This window comes from Ammospiza caudacuta, chromosome 31, assembly GCF_027887145.1.
Source record: "Ammospiza caudacuta isolate bAmmCau1 chromosome 31, bAmmCau1.pri, whole genome shotgun sequence".
NCBI classification, from domain to species: Eukaryota; Metazoa; Chordata; class Aves; order Passeriformes; family Passerellidae; genus Ammospiza; species Ammospiza caudacuta.
Genome location: NC_080623.1, coordinates 3,983,854 through 4,006,105, shown reverse-complemented (window position 1 = coordinate 4,006,105; position 22,252 = coordinate 3,983,854). Strand labels below are relative to the sequence as shown.

The 22,252-nt window shown below is 64.3% G+C and overlaps 3 protein-coding genes across 3 annotated transcripts in view; 2 read left to right on the top strand and 1 right to left on the bottom strand.

The window, feature by feature from the left end:
* Positions 1-9,598, bottom strand: part of ITGA7 (integrin subunit alpha 7) — a 30,337-nt gene extending 20,739 nt beyond the window's left edge. Inside the window, exons 1-6 of the mRNA XM_058822002.1 lie at positions 9,024-9,598; positions 5,805-5,932; positions 5,638-5,717; positions 4,553-4,808; positions 3,021-3,152; positions 2,848-2,967 (exon numbers count right to left, since the gene is read on the bottom strand). Coding sequence (XP_058677985.1) covers positions 2,848-2,967; positions 3,021-3,152; positions 4,553-4,808; positions 5,638-5,717; positions 5,805-5,932; positions 9,024-9,598 — 1,291 coding nt within the window. The remainder of the gene's footprint in view (positions 1-2,847; positions 2,968-3,020; positions 3,153-4,552; positions 4,809-5,637; positions 5,718-5,804; positions 5,933-9,023) is intronic.
* A 4,678-nt stretch (positions 9,599-14,276) lies between these two features.
* Positions 14,277-17,793, top strand: BLOC1S1 (biogenesis of lysosomal organelles complex 1 subunit 1). The gene is given in 6 exon segments (XM_058822203.1): positions 14,277-14,337; positions 14,605-14,639; positions 14,641-14,678; positions 15,268-15,400; positions 17,682-17,747; positions 17,749-17,793. Coding segments are annotated over 6 exon segments (378 nt in total).
* A 3,608-nt stretch (positions 17,794-21,401) lies between these two features.
* RDH5 (retinol dehydrogenase 5) overlaps positions 21,402-22,252 on the top strand; it is a 4,853-nt gene continuing 4,002 nt past the window's right edge. Inside the window, exon 1 of the mRNA XM_058822174.1 lies at positions 21,402-21,717. Coding sequence (XP_058678157.1) covers positions 21,402-21,717 — 316 coding nt within the window. The remainder of the gene's footprint in view (positions 21,718-22,252) is intronic.

Below are 22,252 nucleotides of genomic sequence, written 5' to 3'. Positions count from 1 at the left end.
ACACGGGGACAGTCAGGGGACAGCGCAGGGACACGGGGACAGCTCTGCCACCCCGGCCCCGCGGCCACCGAGAAACCTGCGGGGACACGGGGACAGTCAGGGGACAGCCCTGTCACCACCGAGAAACCTGTGGGGACATGGGGACAGTCAGGGGACAGCGCAGGGACACGGGGACAGCTCTGCCACCCCGGCCCTGCGGCCACCGAGAAACCTGCGGGACACGGGGACAGTCAGGGGACACAGGGACACGGGGACAGCGCCTGCCCCGCAGCCACCGAGAAACCTGCGGGGACAGCGGGACAGTCAGGGGACACCCAGGGGACACCGGGACAGCCCTGTCACCACCCAGAGCCTGCGGGGACAGCCCTGTCACACCGAGAAACCTGCGGGACATGGGACACCGCGGTCACACAGGGGACAGTCCCGGGGACAGCCCTGTCACACCGAGAAACCTGCGGGACACGGGGACAGTCAGGGGACAGCACAGGGACACGGGGACAGCTCTGCCACCCCGGCCCCGCGGCCACCGAGAAACCTGCGGGACATGGGACACCGCGGTCACACAGGGGACGGCCCTGTCGCCACCGAGAAACCTGCGGGGACAGTGGGACAGTCAGGGGACAGCGCAGGGACACGGGGACAGCTCTGCCACCGCCGGGACAGCCAGGGGACACCGGGACAACGCCGGGCCCGTGGCCACCGAGAAACCTGCGGGACACGGGGACAGTCAGGGGACACAGGGACACGGGGACAGCGCCTGCCCCGCAGCCACCGAGAAACCTGCGGGGACAGCGGGACAGTCAGGGGACACCCAGGGGACACCGGGACAGCCCTGTCACCACCCAGAGCCTGCGGGGACAGCCCTGTCACACCGAGAAACCTGCGGGACACGGGGACAGTCAGGGGACAGCCCTGTCACCACCGAGAAACCTGCGGGACATGGGACACCATGGTCACACAGGGGACACCCAGGGGACACCGGGACAGCCCTGTCACCCTGGGACCACCGAGAAACCTGCGGGACACGGGGACAGTCAGGGGATGCCCAGGGGACACCCAGGGGACGCCCAGGGGACACTCAGGGGACACGGGGACAGCCCGATGACCCCGGCCCCAGGACCACCGAGAACCCTGCGGGGGACACGGGGACATCGCGGGGTCCCCCGGCACCAGCCAGAGGACACAGGGACACCACCGGCTGGGGATTTTGGGGCTAAAGGGCACAATTTGGGGTGAAAATGGCACATTTTGGGTGCCAGAGCAGCCAAATGCCGAGCAGAGCCCCCTGCCCACATGCAGGGGTTGCCGTGAGCAGCCCCCGAGCCCCCCAAAGCCCCCTCAAAGCCCCCTCAAAGCCCCCTCAAAGCCCCCCTGCCAGGCTCCAGCCACCCCCCCACCCCCCCATGCAAAAACATCACCGGGGACAGGGGGGGACAGGCGGGGACAGGGAGGGACATGCCAGGCTCTGTGACCCCCCCCCCCCAAAGCTCTGTGAGCCCCCCAAGCCTGGCAGTGCCCCCAGCACAGCCCTGGCACAGCGAGGGGACAGGGACAGGGACGGGGACAGGGACAGGGATGGGAGGACAGGGATTGGGGACAGGGATGGGGACACAGGGATTTGGGGACAAGGATTGGGGGACAGGAATGGGGACACAGGGATTTGGGGGACACAGGGATTGAAGGGACGGGGATTGGCGGGACAGGGATTTGGGGACAGGAATTGGGGACACGGGGATGGGGACAGGGATTTGGGGACAGGAATTGGGAAGGGCAGAGATGGGGACACGGGGATGGGGGACAGGGATTGGGGACAGGAATGGGGACAGGAATGGGGACACAGCGATTTGGGGACAGGGATTGGGGACACAGGAATGGGGACACAGGGATTTGGGGGACACAGGGATTGGGGGGACAGGAATTGTGGGGACCAAAATGAGGGGACAGCGATGGAGGGACACGGTTTGGTGACACAGGGACGGTGACACCGGGGTGGGGACACAAGAGGGGCCGTGCGGGGGAGGGGGTGATGCGGCCACACGCGTGCGTGTGCGGGGGAGGGGACAGGGCAGGGGGCATCTGTGACCCCGTGGGGACACGAGCGTGCACAGGTGACACCTGAGAGTGTCGGGGCGCACAGGTGACACCTGAGTGTGTCACCGCCACATCTACACAGGTGCCACCCGCGTCCACGGTGCCACCCGACCAAGGGCCACCCCTGACAGTGACACGCGTGCCCATGGTGCCACCCCCGAGTGGGGACACCCGTGACAGGAGCCCCGTGGGGACAGCGCCACACGCGTGTGCCCGCAGGACCTTTCCGGGGGGGGGTGTTAGTGTCACACACGGCACAGGGGTGGCACACAGGTGGCACACGCCTGGCACACAGGTGGCACACGCGTGTGCCCGCAGGACCCTTCCAGGAGGGGACGGGACTGTCACACACGGCACGGGAGGGTCACACAGGTGGCACACGCCTGGCACACAGGTGGCACACAGGTGGCACACAGGTGGCACACGCGTGTGCCCGCAGGACCCTTCCAGGAGGGGACGGGACTGTCACACACAGCACAGGGGGGTCACACGGGTGGCACACGCCTGGCACACAGGTGGCACACGCGTGTGCCCGCAGGACCCTTCCTGGAGGGGGGGACAGGAGTGTCACACACAGCACAGGGGGGGTCACACGGGTAGCACACGCCTGGCACACGCCTGGCACACAGGTGGCACACGCGTGTGCCCGCAGGACCCTTCCTGGAGGGCGGGACAGGAGTGTCACACACAGCACGGGGGGGTCACACGGGTGGCACACGCCTGGCACACGCCTGGCACGGCGTGGCACGCACGAACCCAGGTAGGAATTGTGCCCCACGTCCGCGGCCGCGCCGGGCACCCTCTCTCCGGGCTCGGGGGTCCGGAACACCCTCAGGTCGGGGGCGGCGCTCTCAATGTTTGTCACAAAGAGCAGCCCTGGGTGGGGAGGGGGCACGGCCGGGGGTCAGGGGCGCCCCCAGCCCCCGTACCCAGGTAGCTGTTGGCGGGCACGGGGATCAGGGACGGGTCCTGCTCCTTCTCCCCCCCCGCTTCGAACGGGCCGGCGTCCGGGCGCAGCAGGTCCAGGGAGCTCTGCTGGAGCCGCTCCAGGCGCACCGTGCCTGCGGGCCCGGGGGACAGCGGGGACAGCGGGGACAGTGGGGGGACATTGGGGGGACAGCGGGGACATTGGGGACAATGGGGGCAATGGGGATAATGGGGCAATGGGGGCAATGGGGACAATGGGGATAATGGGGACAATGGGGGGACATTGGGGACATTGGGGACAGTGGGGGCAATGGGGACGATGGGGACATTGGGGACAACGGGGATAATGGGGGGACATTGGGGACAGTGGGGACAATGGAGATAATGGGGGCAATGGGGACAGTGGGGACAATGGGGACATTGGGGACAGTGGGGACAATGGGGACAATGGGGGCAATGGGGACAATGGGGGCAATGGGGGCAATGGGGACAATGGGGACAATGGGGGCAATGGGGGCAATGGGGACAGTGGGGACAGTGGGGACAGTGGGGACAATGGAGATAATGGGGGCAATGGGGACAGTGGGGACATTGGGGACAATGGGGACAATGGGGACAATGGGGACAGTGGGGGCAATGGGGGCAATGGGGGGACATTGGGGACAATGGGGACATTGGGGACAGTGGGGGCAATGGGGATAATGGGGCAATGGGGACAGTGGTGGACATTGGGGACATTGGGGACAGTGGGGACAATGGGGACAATGGGGATAATGGGGACAATGGGGACAATGGGGACAGTGGGGACATTGGGGGTAATGGGGACAGGGAGCTCTGCTGGAGCCGCTCCAGGCACACGGTGCCTGTGGGGCCCGGGGACAATGGGGACAGGGAGGGGACACTGGGGACAATGGGGACAATGGGGACATTGGGGGCAATGGGGGCACGGGGGGGCAATGGGGACACCGAGGGCTCCAAGGGGCTCTGTTTGAGCAGGGACCCCTCCCCAGGTGAGGGGGACACTGCGGGGACCCCCAGGGACACCAAGGGACCCTCGTGCTCGGCCTGAGCACCCCCAGCCCCAGCACCACCCGGGCACACCTGGGCACACCCACAGCCCCCAAACGCCCCTCCCCCTCCCATTTATTGGTCCCACATCCCCCCAGACCCCCAAACCCCCCTGTTAGGGGGTCCCACGGCCCCTCACCCTCCCAGCTGTATGTCCCCGGAGCCCCCAGCAGGAACAGCCCCCAGACCCCCCAAATCCCCCTGTTAGGGGGTCCCATCTCCCCTCACCCTTCCAGTTATGGGTCCCATTCCCCAAATCCCCCGTTAGGGGGTCCCACCTCCCCTCACCCTTCCAGCTGTATGTCCCCGGAGCCCCCAGCAGGAACAGCCCCCAGACCCCCAAACCCTCACTGGGCAGGGGTCTCACCGCCCCTCACCCTTTCAGTTGTAGGTCCTGGGTGCCCCCAGCAGGAACAGCCCCCAGACCCCCAAACCCCCACTGGGCAGGGGTCTCACCGCCCCTCACCCTTCCAGTTGTAGGTCCCGGGTGCCCCCAGCAGCACGTAGCGCCGGTCGGGGCTGAAGGCGGCCGCCAGGCCCTGCTGGCAGAACCCGAACCGTTCGTGGCCCGGCGCTCGCCCCTCGCAGAATTTCCACTCGCCGCCGTCCAGCTCGTCGCGCTCCCGCAGGTCCTGGCTCAGCACGAAGCAGCGCCCGATCACGTCCCGCGTCTCCAGCGGCTGCCGCACGCGGTGCCGCACCTCGTACCGGTGCGCGCAGGTCTGGGGACACGCGGGGCTCAGCGGCCATGGGGACAGCCCGCCGAGGTGTCCCCGTCCCGGTGTCCTCACCCTGGTGTCCCCATCCCACTGTCCCCATCCATCCCGGTGTCCCCATCCCGGTGTTCCCAACCATTCTGGTGTCCCCGGTGTCCCCATCCCACTGTCCCCATCCCAGTGTCCCTATCCATTCTGGTGTCCCCATCCCAGTGTCCCCGGTGTCCCCATCCCACTGTCCCCATCCATCCCGGTGTCCCCATCCCGGTGTCCCCGATGTCCCCATCCCAGTGTCCCTATCCATCCCGGTGTCCCCATCCCAGTGTCCCCGGTGTCCCCATCCCACTGTCCCCATCCATCCCGGTGTCCCCATCCCGGTGTCCCCGATGTCCCCATCCCAGTGTCCCTATCCATCCCGCTGTCCCTCCCCGGTGTCCCCGCCCTGGTGTCCCCATCCCGCCGTCCCCGGTGTCCCCATCCCAGTGTCCCCACCCTGATGTCCCCGTCCTGATGTCCCTGTCTCGCTGTCCCCATCTCTCTGTCCCCATCCATCCCGCTGTCCCCACCCCGGTGTCCCGGTGTCCCAGTGTCCTCACCCCGGTGTCCCCTCCCCGGTGTCCCCTCCCCGGTGTCCCGGTGTCCCAGTGTCCCCTCCCCGGTGTCCCCGTCCATCCCGGTGTCCCCATCCATCCCGGTGTCCCCACCCCGGTGTCCCGGTGTCCCCTCCCCGGTGTCCCCATCCATCCCGGTGTCCCCACCCCGTGTCCCGGTGTCCCAGTGTCCCCTCCCCGGTGTCCCCTCCCCGGTGTCCCGGTGTCCCCGTCCCGGTGCTCACCACGACCTTGCCGCCGGGCCCTTGGCTCTGGACGCTGACCCCCAGCCATTGGTTCTCTTTGCTCTCTCGCTGCGGATCCTCTGCGGGCACCGGGGGGGTCAGCCCGGCCCGGACCCCCCCTGCGACCCCCCGGGACCCCCCCGGGACCCCCCGGGCCCCCCGCTCACCTCCGCCATCGATGGGGACCCTCCAGCAGTCGGCGGGCTCGGCGCTCAGCGGGCAGGCGAACAGAGCCCCGCTGATGTTGGCGGCCTGGCCGGGCAGCGCCCGCGCCCGGGGGGCACCCACGAGCAGCCTGGCAGGGCAGGGACCCCCGTCAGGGCGTGGGGAGGGGTCCCCGAGGGTCACAGAACCCCCCCGGTACCAGTGTGCCAACCCCGGGCCCGGTGCGGTGCCAGCCTGGGGAGGGGGACGCTGTGGGGACACCCCGGACACCCCTCGGACACCCCCTGGGACCCCTGTCAGGGTTTGGGGAGGGGTCCCCGAGGGTCATGGAACCCCCCTTGGTGCCACCCCCGTGCCCGGCAGCTGCTGGGGGGACACTGTGGGGACAGGAGGGGACACCACGGACACCCCCGGGACCCCCGTCAGCATTTGGGGAGGGGTCCCCGAGGGTCACCGAGCCCCCCCCGGGTGCAGCTGTGCCACCCCCGTGCCCGGCGCGGTGCCAGCCCCACCAAGCAGCGACACTGTGGGGACAGGAGGGGACAGCCCGGACACCCCCCGGGCCCACACGGGACCCCCGCGAGGATTTGGGGAGGGGTCCCCGAGGGTCACAGAGCCACCCCCGTACCCGGTGCGGTGCCAGCCTGGGGTGGGGGGGACACAGTGGGGACACTGTGGGGACAGGAGGGGACACAGTGGGGACACTGTGGGGACAGGAGGGGACACCCCAGACATCCCCCGGGACCCCCGCCAGGATTTTGGGGAGGGGTCCCCGAGGGTCCCCGAGCCCGGGCGGTGCCGGTGGCGCGGGGGGGCCGCGGCGGAGCCCACGGGGGTGGCGGGGAGGCAGAAGAGGTAAAAATAACCCGGAATTCACTCAAAATAACCCGCGAGCAACACGGCCAAAAAAGGAGCGGGGACACCGAGACACCCGCGCCCCACGGGGCCGGGACAGGCCGGGGGACACGGGGGACACGGGGGACAGCGGGGGACACGGGGGGATATGAGGGACAGCGGGGACACGGGCGAGACACGGGGGACAGCGAGGACAGCGAGGGACACGGGGGCGACACGGGGGATATGAGGGACAGCAGGGGACAGTGGGGGACAGCCAGGGGACAGTGGGGGACAGTCAGGGGACAGTGAGGGAGCCGAGCCCAGCCCGGTTCCGCCGCCACCTGCCCCGGGCAGCGGCGGCCAAAGCCGCCCTCGGTGCCAGGAACGCGGCGCGGGCGGCAGCGCTGCGACACCGCGGCGACAGCGGCGACAGCGGGACGGGGGGGTGGGGGGGGGCGAGAGGGGGGGGACGCGGTGACAGCCAGGGCTGAGAGACCCCCGGGAATGGCCCGGGACAAGCGGGGGGGACAGGGGGACACGGGGATATGGGGGACAGAGGGACAGGGAGGACACGGAGGACAGGGGGACACGGGGACACTGGGGTAGTAGGACACGGGGACACGGAGGACAGGGGGACAGGGGGACAGGGGGACAGGGGGACACAGGGACAGGGGGACAGGGGGACACAGGGGGATATGGGGGACAGAGGGACAGGGAGGACACGGAGGACAGGGGGACACGGGGACACTGGGGTAGTAGGACACGGGGACACGGAGGACAGGGGGACACGGAGGACAGGGGGACACAGGGGCTGGGGAACACAGGGACAGGGGGACAGGGGGATATGGGGGACACGGAGGGGGTAGTGGGACACAGGAACTGGGGGACATTGGGGACACGGGGACACTGGGGTAGTGGGACACGAGGACACGGAGGACAGGGGGACACGGGCCGTGGGAATATGGGGACACGGGGACACGGGGACAGAGGGACACGGGGGGACAGAGGGCACACGGCTGTCGGGGGGGTCCGGCCGGGGGGGTCCCTCCAGCCGAGAGCTCCGGGGCAGCGCTGGGACCCCGAGACCCCCCCAGAGCCCCCCCAGAGCCCCCCAGGGCCCCCATCCCCCGCTAATGCTGAATAATCCCGGCCGCGCAGGCGGCCTGACAGTGACGCTGACACTGTCCCTGTGTCTGTCCCTGTCACCGTCCCTTCCGTCCCGGTGTCTGTCCCTCCTGTCTGTCCCTGTCCCTTTGGCACCGTCCCCTCGCTCTGGGGTCGCTCTGGGGGTCCCGGTCCCGCTCAGCCCCGCGGCTCCCGGCGCTCCCGAACCCCCAAATCCCGGTAATTGGATCCCCCTTGAGGCAGAAGCCCCTCAAAAACCCCCAAATCTCGGCAATAGGATCCCCCCCCACCCAAAAACTCCCCAAATCCCCTCAAAAGGATCCTCCCTGCCCTAAAACTCCCCAAACCCCGGCAATAGGATCCCCCCCAGACCCTGAACCCCCAAATCCCGGCAATAGGATCCTCCCTGCCCGGGAACCCCCGAAATCCCCCCAAATCCCGGCAATAGGATCACCCCAGACCCTGAACCCCCAAATCCCCTCAATAGGATCCCCCCAGACCCTGAACCCCCAAACCCCGGCAATAGGATCACCCCAGACCCTGAACCCCCAAATCCCGGCAATAGGATCCTCCCCAGACCCTGAACCCCCAAATCCCGGCAATAGGATCCTCCCTGCCCGGGAACCCCCGAAATCCCCCCAAATCCCGGCAATAGGATCCCACAGCCTCAAAACTCCCCCAAATCCCGGCAATAGGATCCCCACAACTCCGGAACCCCCCAAAATCCCCCAAATCCCCTCAACAGGATCCCCCCTCCCCCCCCAACCCTGGAACTCCCCAAAATCCCCCAAATCCCGGCAATAGGATCCCCCCGAACCCCCGAACCCCCAAATCCCGGCAATAGGATCCCCCCGAACCCCCGAACCCCCAAATCCCGGCAATAGGATCCCCCCCAAACCCCCGAACCCCCAAATCCCGGCAATAGGATCCCCCCCGAACCCCCGAACCCCCAAATCCCGGCAATAGGATCCCCCCGAACCCCCAAATCCCGGCAATAGGATCCCCCCAGACCCCTGAACCCCCAAATCCCCTCAACCGAACCCCCCCGCCCCGGCTCTCCCCCCATTCCCGGGGGTCCCTCCCTGCCCATCCCGGGGGTCGCGTCCCCCCCGGTTTTCCCCCCGGTCCCTCCGGTTCCCCCGGTCCCTCCCGTTCTCCCCGATCCCCCCGTTCCCCCCGGTCCCCCCCGATCCCCCCGGTCTCCCCCGGTTCCCCCGGCCCCCCCGGTCCCTCCCGTTCCCCCCGGTCTCCCCGCTCACCACGCCCGGGGCTCGGGGCTCAGCTGCCGGTGCAGCGCCACGGCGGCTCCGAAGAGGCTGCCCCGGTCCCCGTCCTTGAGCACCGGGCTGGCCCCGTCCAGGTTGAACGCGGCGGCCGCCGGTAACGCCAGGAACAGCGCCGGTAACACCGGGCACAGTCCCGGTAGCCCCGGGGACAGCGCCGGTAACACCGAGCAGAGTCCCGGTAACCACAGGGACACCGACGGCAGCCACTTGTAGAGTCCCGGTAACCACCGGTAGAGTCCCGGTAGCCTCGAGCAGAGCCCCGGTAGCCACAGGAACGGCCCCGGTAACCACCGGCAGAGCTCCGGTAACTCTGGTAGGCACAGGCACAGTCCCGGTAGCCACAAGGACACCGACAGCAGCCACCGGTACAGCCCCGGTAACGACCGGTAGAGTCCCGGTAGCCCCGGGAGACCCGGGGGCCGCAGGAACATCGCCTTTAGCCACCGGCAGAGCCCCGGTAGCCACAGGAACGGCTCCGGTAGTCCCGGTAGCAGCCCCGGACACGGTCCCGGTAGTCCCGGTGGGCACCGGCGGCCCCCGCTCGCCATCCCCGCCCCGCCGGTGCCGCCGCCCGCGGCTCCCGCGGCTCCCGCAGCTCCCGGGAGCGGCTCCGCCCCCGCGGAACCGGGGAAGCCCCGGAGAGCCCCGGGAGGGGCGGGGCAGGGAGGGGGCGGGACCCCAAACAGCGGGAGGGACCCCAAAGCCACGGAGGGACCCCAAATACCGGGACTGAATCCGAACCCAGGGAGGGACCCCCAAACCCACGGAGGGACCCCCAAACCCAGGGAGGGACCCCCAAACCCACGGAGGGACCCCAAATACCGGGACTGAATCCAAACCCAGGGAGGGACCCCCAAACCCAGGGAGGGACCGCAAAGCCAGGGAGGGACCCCAAATACCGGGACTGAATCCAAAGCCAGGGGGTGACCCCCAAACCCACGGAGGGAACCCCAAACCCACCGAGGGACCCCAAATTCCCAGAGTGACCCCAAATCCGGGCACTGACCCCAAGTACCCGAGAGTGACCCCAAACATGAGGAGTGACCCCAAATCCCAGGACTGAATCCAAACCCAGGAGCTGACCCCAAACCCACGGAGTGACCCCAAACCCAGGCCCTGGGGAGTGACCCCAAATCCCGGGGAGTGACCCCCAAATCCAGGGAGTGACCCCAAATACCAGGGAGGGATCCCAAGTCCAGAGAGTGACCCCAAATCCCGGGACTGACCCCAGACCCAGGCACTGGGGAGTGACCCCAAAGTCAGAGACTGACCCCAAGTTCCCAGAGTGACCCCAAATCCACGGAGTGACCCCAAAACCAGGCACTGACCCCAAATCCGGGGAGGGAGCCCAAAACCAGGAGTTGACCCTAAATCCCGGGAGTGACCCCAAATCCTCAGAGTGACCCCAAATCCCGGCACTCACCTCAAACCCAGGCACTGACCCCAAACACAAGGAGCGACCCCAAATTGCCAGGAGTGACCCCAAATCCAGGGACTGACCCCAAATTCAGAGACTGACCCCAAACCCACGGAGTGACCCCAAATTCAGAGACTGACCCCAAATCCTGGGAGTGACCCCAAATCCAGGCACTGACCCCAAATTCAGAGACTGACCCCAAATGCACGGAGTGACCCCAAATTCCTGGAGTGACCCCAAATCCTGGGAGTGACCCCAAATTCAGAGACTGACCCCAAATCCACGGAGTGACCCCAAATCCAGGCACTGACCCCAAATCCTGGGAGTGACCCCAAATTCCTGGAGTGACCCCAAATTCAGGGACTGACCCCAAATTCAGAGACTGATCCCAAATTCAGAGACTGACCCCAAATCCTGGGAGTGACCCCAAATTCAGAGACTGACCCCAAATCCACGGAGTGACCCCAAAACCAGGCACTGACCCCAAATCCATGGAGTGACCCCAAATTCAGAGACTGACCCCAAATCCTGGGAGTGACCCCAAATCCAGGCACTGACCCCAAACCCACAGAGTGACCCCAAATCCTGGGAGTGGCCCCAAAACCAGGCACTGACCCCAAATTCAGAGACTGACCCCAAACCCACGGAGTGACCCCAAATTCAGAGACTGACCCCAAATCCTGGGAGTGACCCCAAACCCACGGAGTGACCCCAAATTCCTGGAGTGACCCCAAATGCACGGAGTGACCCCAAATTCCTGGAGTGACCCCAAATGCAGGAAATTACCCCAAACCCAGAGACCGATCCCGGCACCGGGGATTGACCCCAAATCCAAAAAGAGACCCCAAATCCAGGGGGTGACCCCAAATCCAGGGGGTGACCCCAAATCCAGGGGGTGACCCCAAATCCCAGGACCCCAAACATGGGGAGTGACCCCAAACCCCGGCACTGAGCCCAGAGCACAGGGAGGATTTTTGGGGTGGGATTGGGATTTTGGGCCGTTTTCCACCTCCCGGGTTATTTTTGGGGTGGGATTGGGATTTTTTCCAGCCCTGGGTTATTTTTGGGGTGGAATTGGGATTTTTCCAGCCCTGGGTTATTTTTAGCCCCTCTCAGAGCCCCTCTGGGGATTTTTGGGATTTTTTGGGATTTTTGGGAGCGTCGGGGCCGTGTGAACCTGCCCGGCCCCTCCCCCCGGGATTTTGGGGGGATTTTGGGGGGTTCCGAGCAGGATCGGGGGGTCCAAACCCCCCCTTGGCCTTCCCCAGCCCAATTCTTCCCATTTTTCCCCCATTTTTATTTTTGAGAAGTTTTATTTTTATTTATTTTTATTTTAATTTTATTTTTGGGGTTTTATTTTTATTAATTTTAATTTTAATTTTTAGTTCTGGGGTTTTATTTCAGAGGAATATTTTAGGGGGTTTATTTTCGGGACTTATTGTCAGGATTTATTTTTGGGGGGTTGTTTTCAGGGTTTATTTTTGTGGATTTATTTTTGGGGTTAATTTTTCGGGGTTTATTTTGAGGATTTATTTTCAGGGTTTATTTCGGGATTAATTTTTGGAGCTTATTTTCAGGATTTATTTTCCAAGTTTATTTTGGGGTTTATTTCAGGATGAGCATCCCAAATTCTATTTTTCCCCATTCCCAGGACATTTTTACCCCATTCCTGGGTTATTTCCCCGGGTTATTTCATTTTTCTCGGGTAATTTCATTTTCCCCAGGTTATTTCGTTTTTCCCGGTTTATTTTTCCCGGGTTATTTCATTTTTCCCGGGTTATTTTTGCCCCTCCCGGGTCATTTTTGGCCGCGGTTCCCGCTCGAATTCCTGTGGCCAGAACTGCAGCACCCACTGGGAATGAACTGGGAGGAACTGGGAGGAACTGGGATAAACTGGGAGGGACTGGGAATGAACTGGGATAAACTGGGATAAACTGGGATAAACTGGGAATGAACTGGGATAAACTGGGAGGAACTGGGAATGGACTGGGATAAACTGGGAGGAACTGGGAATGGACTGGGATAAACTGGGAGGAACTGGGAGGAACTGGGAGGGACTGGGAATGAACTGGGAAGAACTGGGAGGAACTGGGATAAACTGGGAGGAACTGGGAGGAACTGGGAGGGACTGGGAGGGACTGGGAGGGACTGGGAGGGACTGGGAGGGACTGGGAATGAACTGGGAGGAACTGGGATAAACTGGGAGGGACTGGGAATGAACTGGGATAAACTGGGATAAACTGGGATAAACTGGGAATGAACTGGGAATGAACTGGGAGGGACTGGGAATGAACTGGGATAAACTGGGAGGAACTGGGAGGGACTGGGAGGAACTGGGAGGGACTGGGAGGGACTGGGAGGAACTGGGAGGGACTGGGAGGGACTGGGAATGAACTGGGATAAACTGGGAGGGACTGGGATAAACTGGGAGGGACTGGGAATGAACTGGGAATGAACTGGGAGGAACTGGGATAAACTGGGATGAACTGGGATGAACTGGGAATGAACTGGGATAAACTGGGAGGAACTGGGAGGAACTGGGAATGGGACCCCCCAATCACTTATAGGACCCCCCCCCCAATCCCCCATAGCCCTATAGGAACCCCCCAATCCCCTATAGCCCCTATAGGACCCCCCCCCAATCCCCTATAGCCTCTATAGGACCCTCCCCAATCCCCTATAGCCCCTATAGGACCCCCCAAATCCCCCAGAGTTCCCCCATCCCCTATAGCCCCCATTAGAACCCCCCATCCCCTATAGAACCCCCCCAATCCCCTATAGCCCCTATAGGAACCCCCCATCCCCTACTGCACTACAGGACCCCCCAGTCCCCCCAATCCCTTATAGGACCCCCCAATCCCCTGTGGCCCCTATAGCCCCTATAGGACCCCCCCAATCCCCCAATCCCCTATAGAAGCCCCCAACCCCTATTGCGCCTATTGCCCCTATACCCCCCCGCCATCCCCTTTAGGATCCCCTACAGCCCCTACAGGGCCCCTCAATCCCCCCATCCCCTATAGATCCCCCCAATCCCCTACAGGACCCTCTATACCCCCCCCCAACCCCCTACAGCCCCTATAGGACCCCTCAATCCCCCCCATCCCCTATAGCCCCTATAGGACCCCCCAGTTTCCCCAATCCCTTATAGGACCCCTCCATTCCCTATAGCCCCCATTGCCCCTATAGGACACCCCCTCATCCCCTATAGCGCCCATTGCCCCTACAGCCCCCCCCGTCCCCTTTAGGATCCCCTATAGCCCCTATAGGGCCCCCCAATCCCCCCATCCCCTATAGATCCCCCCAATCCCCTACAGCCCCTATAGGACCCCTCAATCGCCCCCTCCCCTATAGATTCCCCCAATCCCCTACAGGACCCTCTATACCCCTCCCCAAATTCCCTACAGCCCCTATAGGACCCCTCAATCCCCCCCATCCCCTATAGCCCCTATAGGACCCCCCAGTTTCCCCAATCCCTTATAGGACCCCTCCATTCCCTATAGCCCCCATTGCCCCTATAGGACACCCCCTCATCCCCTATAGCGCCCATTGCCCCTACAGCCCCCCCCGTCCCCTTTAGGATCCCCTATAGCCCCTACAGGGCCCCTATAGGACCCCCCAATCCCGCCCCATCCCCTATCGATCCCCTATCGATCCCCTATCGATCCCCTATATCCCCCAGGTCACGTGGCTGTTTCCCCGCCCGCCCCCGCTCACGTGCCGGTGACGCACTGGAAAGGGGCGGGGCGTCCCTTCGGTCACGTGCCCGGTGCTACAAGCGTGTGTTCGTGTCACGTGACGCGGCGGCCGCCATGCTGTCCCGGCTGCTGAAGGAGCACCAGGCCCGCCAGAGCGAGCGGCGCGAGCTGCAGGGTGAGCCCCGCCCCCCGTCCCCATGGCAACGAACCCCGCCCGCCGCGCCCCATTGGCTACTGCGGCTGTCGCTCAGCGCAGCGCGGCGTCTCATTGGCTGGCGCGGCTGTCCGTCAAGAGGGGAGGAAAGGGCGGGAAGCCTGAGGGGCCCTGAGGGACCCTGAAGGGGGGAGGGAAGGTTTCGCGCGGTGACGCCACACGGGATCATGCTGACGTCAGGCGATGCGGTGCTGACGTCACGCGGTGTCCCCTCGTGTCCCCCCCCAGAGCGGCGCCGCCGGGACGCCATCGCGGCCGCCACCCCGCCTCACCGAGGCCCTGGTGGATCACCTGAACGTGGGGTGAGCCCGGGACCCCCAATTCCTTACGGGACAGCCCCTCCCCCACTCACCAAACCCTGCCCAGGGACACCCAAATCCCCCGGGACCCTCAATCCCTTATGAGACACCCCACACTCAACCCCCAAACCCCTCTGGGACCCCCCAATTCCTTATGGGACCAACCCCCCCAACCCCAAACCTCTCCCGGGGACCCCAAACTCCTCCAGGACCCCCATTCCTTATGGGACCACCCCCACCCAAACCCCAAACCCTGTCTGAAGACCCCAGACCTCACCTGGGGACCCCAAACCCTTCCTGGGGACCCCCAATTCCTTCTGGTACCACCCCCCACCCAAGCCTCACACCCCTCCTGGGGACCCCAAATCCCTCCTGGAGACCCCAAACCCCTCATGGGGACCCCAAACCCCTCATGGAGACCCCAAACTTTGCCTGGGGAAACTCAATTCCTTCTGGGACCACCCCTCACCCAAACCCCAAACCCTTCATGGGGACCCCAAACCCCACCTGGGAACTTCCAGTCCCTCACAGACCCTCTGGGGACTCCCATGTCCCCCCTGGTGACCCCAATGTCCCCTGTGTGTCCCCCCAGGGTGGCCCAGGCCTACGTGAACCAGCGCAAGCTGGACCAGGAGGTGAAGACGCTGCAGGTGCAGGCGGCTCAGTTCGCCCGCCAGACCGGCCAGTGGATTGCCATGGTGGAGAGCTTCAACCAGGCCCTCAAGGTGGGGAAAAACCCACCAAACACAGCCCTAAATCACCCCAAAAATACCCCAAAACACCGCCCAAAACCACCCCCAATACACCCCAAAACACAGCCCAAAACCACCCCAAAAATACCCCCAAACACAGCCCAAACACAGCCCAAAAATACCCCAAAACACAGCCCAAAACCACCCCAAAAATACCCCAAAACACAGCCCAAACACAGCCCAAAAACACCCCAAAAATACCCCAAAACACAGCCCAAAACACAGCCCAAAAATACCCCAAAACACAGCCCAAAACCACCCCAAAAATACCCCAAAACACAGCTCAAACACAGCCCAAAAACACCCCAAAAATACCCCAAAACACAGCCCAAAATCACCCCAAAAATACCCCAAAACACAGCCCAAAACCACCCCCAATACACCCCAAAACACAGCCCAAACACAGCCCAAAAATACCCCAAAACACAGCCCAAAACCACCCCAAAAATACCCCAAAACACAGCCCAAACACACCCCAAAAATACCCCAAAACAAAGCCCAAAATCACCCCAAAAATACCCCAAAACACAGCCCAAAATCGCCCCAAAAACACAGCCCCAAACCCAGCCCAGAGCGCCTAGTGGATTGCTGTAGTGGAGAGCTTCCACCAGGCCCTCAAGGTGGGGAAAAACCTACAAAACACAGCCCAAATACACCCTAAAAATACCCCAAAACACAGCCCAAAATCACCCCAAAAATACCCCAAAACACAGCCCAAAATAACCCCAAAAACTCACCCCAAAACTATCCCAAAACCCACCCCAAACACATCCTAAAAATCACCCCAAAACTCACCACAAAGCCACCTCAAAACTCACCCCAAAATTCACTCCAAAACCACCCCAAAACTACCCTAAAACTCACACCAAAACTCACCCCAAAACACACCTCAAAACCCACCCCAAAACTATCCCAAACTCACCCCAGAACTATCCCAAAACCCTCCCCAAGACCCAGCCCAAATCCACCCCAAAACTCACCCCAAAGTCACCCCAAAACCACTCCAAACACACCCCAAAACTCACCCCAAAGCCAACCCAAAACCCACCCCAAAACCCCCCAAAACACACCCCTAAACTCACCCCAGAACTACCCCAAAACCCCCCAAAACTCACCCCAAAACTACCCCAAAACCCCCCAAAACTCACCCCTAAACTACCCCAAAACTCACCCCAAAACTACCCCAAAACCCAGCCCAGAGCAGGTCTTGAGGAGCATCCAGGGGGTCCTGAGGAGCACCCAGGGGGTCTTGGGGAACATTTTGGGGGTCTTGGGCAGTACCCGGGGGGTCTTGAGGAACATTTGGGGGTCCTGAGCAAAATCTTGGGGGTCTCAGGCAGCACCCAAGAGGTCCTAGGGGACCTTGAGGGACATTTTGGGGGTCTTGGGGAACATCTTGGGGGTCTTGGGCAGCACCCAGGGGGTCCTGGGGGGTCTTGGGGAACATTTTGGGGGTCTTGGGGAACATTTGGGGGTCCTGAGCAACATTGTGGGGGTCTTGAGGAACATTTGGGGGTCCTGAGCAACATCTTGGGGGTCTTGGGGAACATTTTGGGGGTCTTGGGCAGCACCCAGGGGGTTCTGGGGGATCTTGGGGAACATTTTGGGGGTCTTGGGCAGTACCCAGGGGGTCCTGGGGAGATCATGAGGAGCATCCAGGGGGTCTTGGGGAACATTTTGGGGGTTTAATGGGGAACATTTTGGGGGTCTTGGGCAGCACCCAGGGGGTTCTGGGGGATCTTGAGGAACATCTTGGGGGTCCTGAGAAGCATCCAGGGCATCTTGAGGAACATTTTGGGAATTTGGGGAACATCTTGGGGGTCTCAGGCAGCACCCAGGGGGTCCTGGGGAACATCTTGGGGATTTTGGGGGTCTTGAGTGGCACCCAGGGGGGTCTTGGGGGATCTTGAGGAACACTCAGGGGGTCTTGGAGAACATCTTGGGGGTCTTGGGCAGAGCTCAGGGAGTTCTGGGGGGTCTTGAGGAGCATCCAGGGGGTCTTGGGGAACATTTTGGGGAACATCTTGGGGGTCTCAGGCAGCACCCAGAGGGTTCTGGGGAACATCTTGGGGGTCTTGGGGAACATCTCGAGGATCTTGGCAGCACCTGGAGCGTCCTGGGCTGTCCTGAGGAGCACCCAGAGGGTCCCAGGGAGCCCCCAGAGCCCCTCAATGGAACAGGATGGGTGCCCCCCCCCCCCCTCCCGGGGTGAGCCCCCTCCCCAAAATCCCCTCCCCAAACCCCCCACCCTCAGGAGATCGGCGACGTGGAGAACTGGGCCAGGAGCATCGAGCTGGACATGAGGACCATCGCCACCGCCCCTCGAGTACGTCTACAAGGGGCAGCTGCAGCCCTCCTGCTCCTGAGGGACCCCCAAAACCCCCCCCGGGACCCCCCAGAAACCCCCAGACCCAAATAACGAGCGGGGGGGGGGTCTCACCACGCTGCCGCCCCCAGCACTGACAGCAATGGAATAAAGAGGGGGGTGTGGAATAAAGGGGGGGGGGGTTCAGGGGGGGGGGTCAGGCCGGGCCAGGGGGACCCTGGCACAGCCCCCCCCCCCCCCCCCAAATCCCCCCCTAAGCCCCCTCATCCTCTTTAGTGCTTAACGAGGCTCTGAGGCTGCTTTGATTGGGGACAAAGGGGCCATTTTTGGGTGCTCCGTGACCCCGGGGGGGCTCCCCCTGATCCGGGGGGGGGTGGGAGAGGTTTAATTCCCTCATGGTGAGGGGGGCAAGGCTCGTTTTGGGGTGATTTCCCCCAAATCTGGGGCTGGGCAGAGCTTTAATTCCCTGTAGTGGGAGGAGGGGGGGGGCTTAAGGCCCATTTTGGGGTGATTTTCCCCCTTTGGGGGGACTCAGGGCCCCATTTCGGGGTGATTTTGCCCCCACTGTGGGATCACGGCCCCCAATTGGGGTGATTTTCACCCATTTTGGGGTGGTTTGGAGATCAGGGCCCATTTTGGGGTGACTTTCCCCCATGTGGGAGGGATCAGAGCTCGTTTTGGGGTGGTTTTCCCCCCATTTTGGGGTGATTTTCCCCCATGTGGGAGGGCTCAGAGCTCGTTTTGGGGTGGTTTTCCCCCATTTTGGGGCGATTTCCTCCCATTTTGGGGTGATTTTCCCCCATTGGGGAGGGCTCAAGGCCCATTTTGGGGTGATTTCTCCCCATTTTGTGGTGATTTTCTCCCATTCCGGGGGGATCAGGGCCCCATTTTGGGGTGATTTTCCCCCATTGGGGAGGGCTCAAGGCCCATTTTGGGTTGATTTCCTCCCATTTTGGGGTGATTTCCTCCCATTTTGGGGTGATTTTCCCCCATTGGGGAGGGCTCAAGGCCCATTTTGGGGTGATTTCTCCCCATTTTGTGGTGATTTTCTCCCATTCCGGGGGGATCAGGGCCCCATTTTGGGGTGATTTTCCCCCATTGGGGAGGGCTCAAGGCCCATTTTGGTTGATTTCCTCCCATTTTGGGGTGATTTCCTCCCATTTTGGGGTGATTTTCCCCCATTGGGGAGGGCTCAAGGCCCATTTTGGGGTGATTTCTCCCCATTTTGTGGTGATTTTCTCCCATTCCGGGGGGATCAGGGCCCCATTTTTGGGGTGATTTTCACCCATTGGGGAGGGCTCAGGGCCCATTTTGGGGTGATTTCCCCCCATTTTGGGGTGATTTCCCCCCATTGGGGAGCTCTGGCCCCATTTTGGGGTGATTTCTCCCCAAAGCTGCCCAATCCCCCCCTCCCTGCCCCCGGGGATCTGTGGCCGTGCCAGGCACGGGGAGGAGCGGCCTTGGCCCCCCCCCCCCCCCCCGCCCCCCGCCCCAAATCCCCCCGGACCCCTCCCCTGCTCCCCGCCCCCCCCCCCGGCTCACACGGCCCCGAGGCCGCGGCCGGAGCAGCGCCCGCAGCCCCGCAGCCCCCCCAGGTATGTGGGGACCCCCCCTCTGCACCCCCGAGGGACTTGGGGACCCCCCGAGGGACTTGGGGACCCCCCTCTGCAACCCCGAGGGACTTGGGGACCCCCCCTCTGCACCCCCGAGGGACTTGGGGACCCCCCTCTGCACCCCCGAGGGACGTGGGGGACCCCCCCGAGGGAATTGGGGACCCCCCTCTGCACCCCCGAGGGACTTGGGGACCCCCACTCTGTCCCAGAAGGAGATTGGGACCCTCCCTCTGCACCCCTGAGGGAATTGGGGACCCCCCCTCTGCACCATCGAGGGACTTGGGGACCCCCCTCTGCACCCCCTGAGGGACTTGGGGACCCCCGGAGGGAAGTGGGGACCCCCCCCCTGCAACCTTGAGAAACTTGGGGACCCCCCGTCTGCCCCAGTAAGGAGGTGGGGACCCCCCCCTTTGCCCCCCCAGAGGGACTTGGGAACTCCCCCTGAAACCCCCGAAGGATGTGGGGGACCCCTCCTCTGTCCCCAGGAAGGATTTGGGGACCCCTCCCCTCTCTGCACCCCCCCATACCGGGGGGTCTCCTGTTTCGGGGGGACTCTGGGGACACGGGACAGACCCCCGGGGTCACCCTCAAACGCCAAGGTGGGGGTGCAAAGGGGGGTCCTGAGACCCCCAAACTCTCCCGAGGGGGGTCCTGACACCCCAAGTCCCCCCATGGAATCCTGAGACCCCAAACCCCCCGGACAGGGCTCCTGACACCCCAAATCCTCTCTATGGGGGTCCTGCCACCCCAATTCCCCCATGGGGGTCCCGCAGGGGGGCCCGGGGCCGTGGGGGGGGGGGGGGTCACACGGCCCCCATGGGCCCCCTCCCCACACGGGCACAGCCGGGCTGGGGGTCCCAGTTTGGGGGTCCCGGCCAGGGCAGGGTCCGGCCCGGGGGTCCCGGGGGTCGCCGCTGCCCCGGGCGGGGGGGGGCGGGCCCGAGGGGACCCCCCCGGAGCCCCCCCGTGCCCGGCGGTGACGCGGCCCCGTTAATCCGGGCCTGGCCCGGGCCAGAGCGGGACACGGCGGGGCTGGGGGGGAGCTCCCGGCTCGGCCCGGCCCGGGAGGGGCTTTGGGGGGACCCCTCCCCACCCGACAGGGCCGGGACCCCCTCCCCAATCGGGCACCGGTGGGGACACAGGAGGCGGAGCCAGTCCCGAGTGACCGGAGCCAGGCTCGGGTCAGTCCCGGGTGACCGGAGCCAGTCCCGAGTGACCGGAGCCAGGCTCGGGTGACCGCTCTGTCCGCGGGGAGAGACCCCCGTGCTCAGGGTAGGGTGGGGGCTGGGGGTCCCCACTGAGCCCCTCGGGGGGGTCCTGGCAGGGGTCACACGTGTCCCTTGTCCCCCCCCCCCAGGCCATGTTCCTGTACCTGTCACTCCTGGCCCTGCTCTGGGCCCTGCTCTGGCAGTGTCACACACGGCTGATGTCCCCTGTCCCCAGGCCATGTTCCTGTACCCGTCACTCCTGGCCCTGCTCTGGGCCCTGTGCTGGCACTGGCAGTGTCACACAGGGCGGGGGTCCCACGTGTCCCCTGTCCCCCAGGCCATGGTCCTGTACCTGGCGCTCCTGGCCCTGGTGGCACTGTCAGTGTCACACAGAGTGAGGGTCACACGTGTCCCCTGTCCCCCCAGGCCATGTTCCCGTACCTGGCGCTCCTGGCCCTGCTCTGGGCCCTGTGCTGGCAGTGTCACACACGGCTGATGTCCCCTGTGTCCCCAGGCCATGTTCCTATACCTGGCACAGAGTGGGGGTCTCTCTCTCATGTGTCCCTGATGTCCCCTGTCCCCAGGCCATGTTGCTGTACCTGCCACTGGCAGTGTCACACACGGCTGATGTCCCCTGTCCCCAGGCCATGTTCCTGTACCCGGCAGTGGCAGTGTCACACACGGCTGATGTCCCCTGTCCCCAGCCCATGTTGCTGTACCTGGCAGTGGCAGTGTCACACACGGCTGATGTCCCCTGTCCCCAGGCCATGTTCCTGTACCCGGCAGTGGCAGTGTCACACACGGCTGATGTCCCCTGTCCCCAGGCCATGTTGCTGTACCTGGCGCTCCTGGCCCTGCTCTGGGCGCTGCTGTGGCTGCTGCGGGACCGGCGCACGCTGCCGTCGGTGCGGGACAAGCACGTGTTCATCACGGGCTGCGACAGCGGCTTCGGGCGCCTGCTGGCGCGGCGCTTGGCCCGCCAGGGCTACCGGGTGCTGGCGGCGTGCCTGACCCCGCAGGGCGCCGAGAGCCTGCGCGGGGACACCCCCGGGGGACACCTGAGAACCGTCCTGCTCGATGTCACCCGCTCCGACAGCATCCGCCGCGCCGCCGAGTGGGTGCACAGGGAGGTGGGGGACAAAGGTGAGGGACGGGGGGGAAAAAGGGGAGGGGAAAGGGGTCTGGGGGCTTGGGGAGGGGGGAAAAGGGGCTGGGGGCTTCAGGAGGGGCTGGGTGCACAGGGAGGTGGGGGATGGGTGGGAAAAGGGGAGGGGAAAGGGGTCTGGGGGCTTGGGGAGGGGGGAAAAGGGGCTGGGGGCTTCGGGAGGGGCTGGGTGCACAGGGAGGTGGGGGACAAAGGTGAGGGACGGGGGGGGAAAAAGGGGAGGGGAAAGGGGTCTGGGGGCTTGGGGAGGGGGGAAAAGGGGCTGGGGGGCTTCAGGAGGGGCTGGGTGCACAGGGAGGTGGGGTACAAAAGTGAGGGATGGGTGGGAAAAGGGGAGGGGAAAGGGGTCTGGGGGCTTGGGGAGGGGGGGAAAAGGGGCTGGGGGCTTCGGGAGGGGCTGGGTGCACAGGGAGGTGGGGGACAAAGGTGAGGGACGGGTGGGGAAAAGGGGATGGGGGATTGGGGAGGGGATGGTGGCAAGTGGGAGAGGGGGAAAAGGGGATGGAGGTTGGG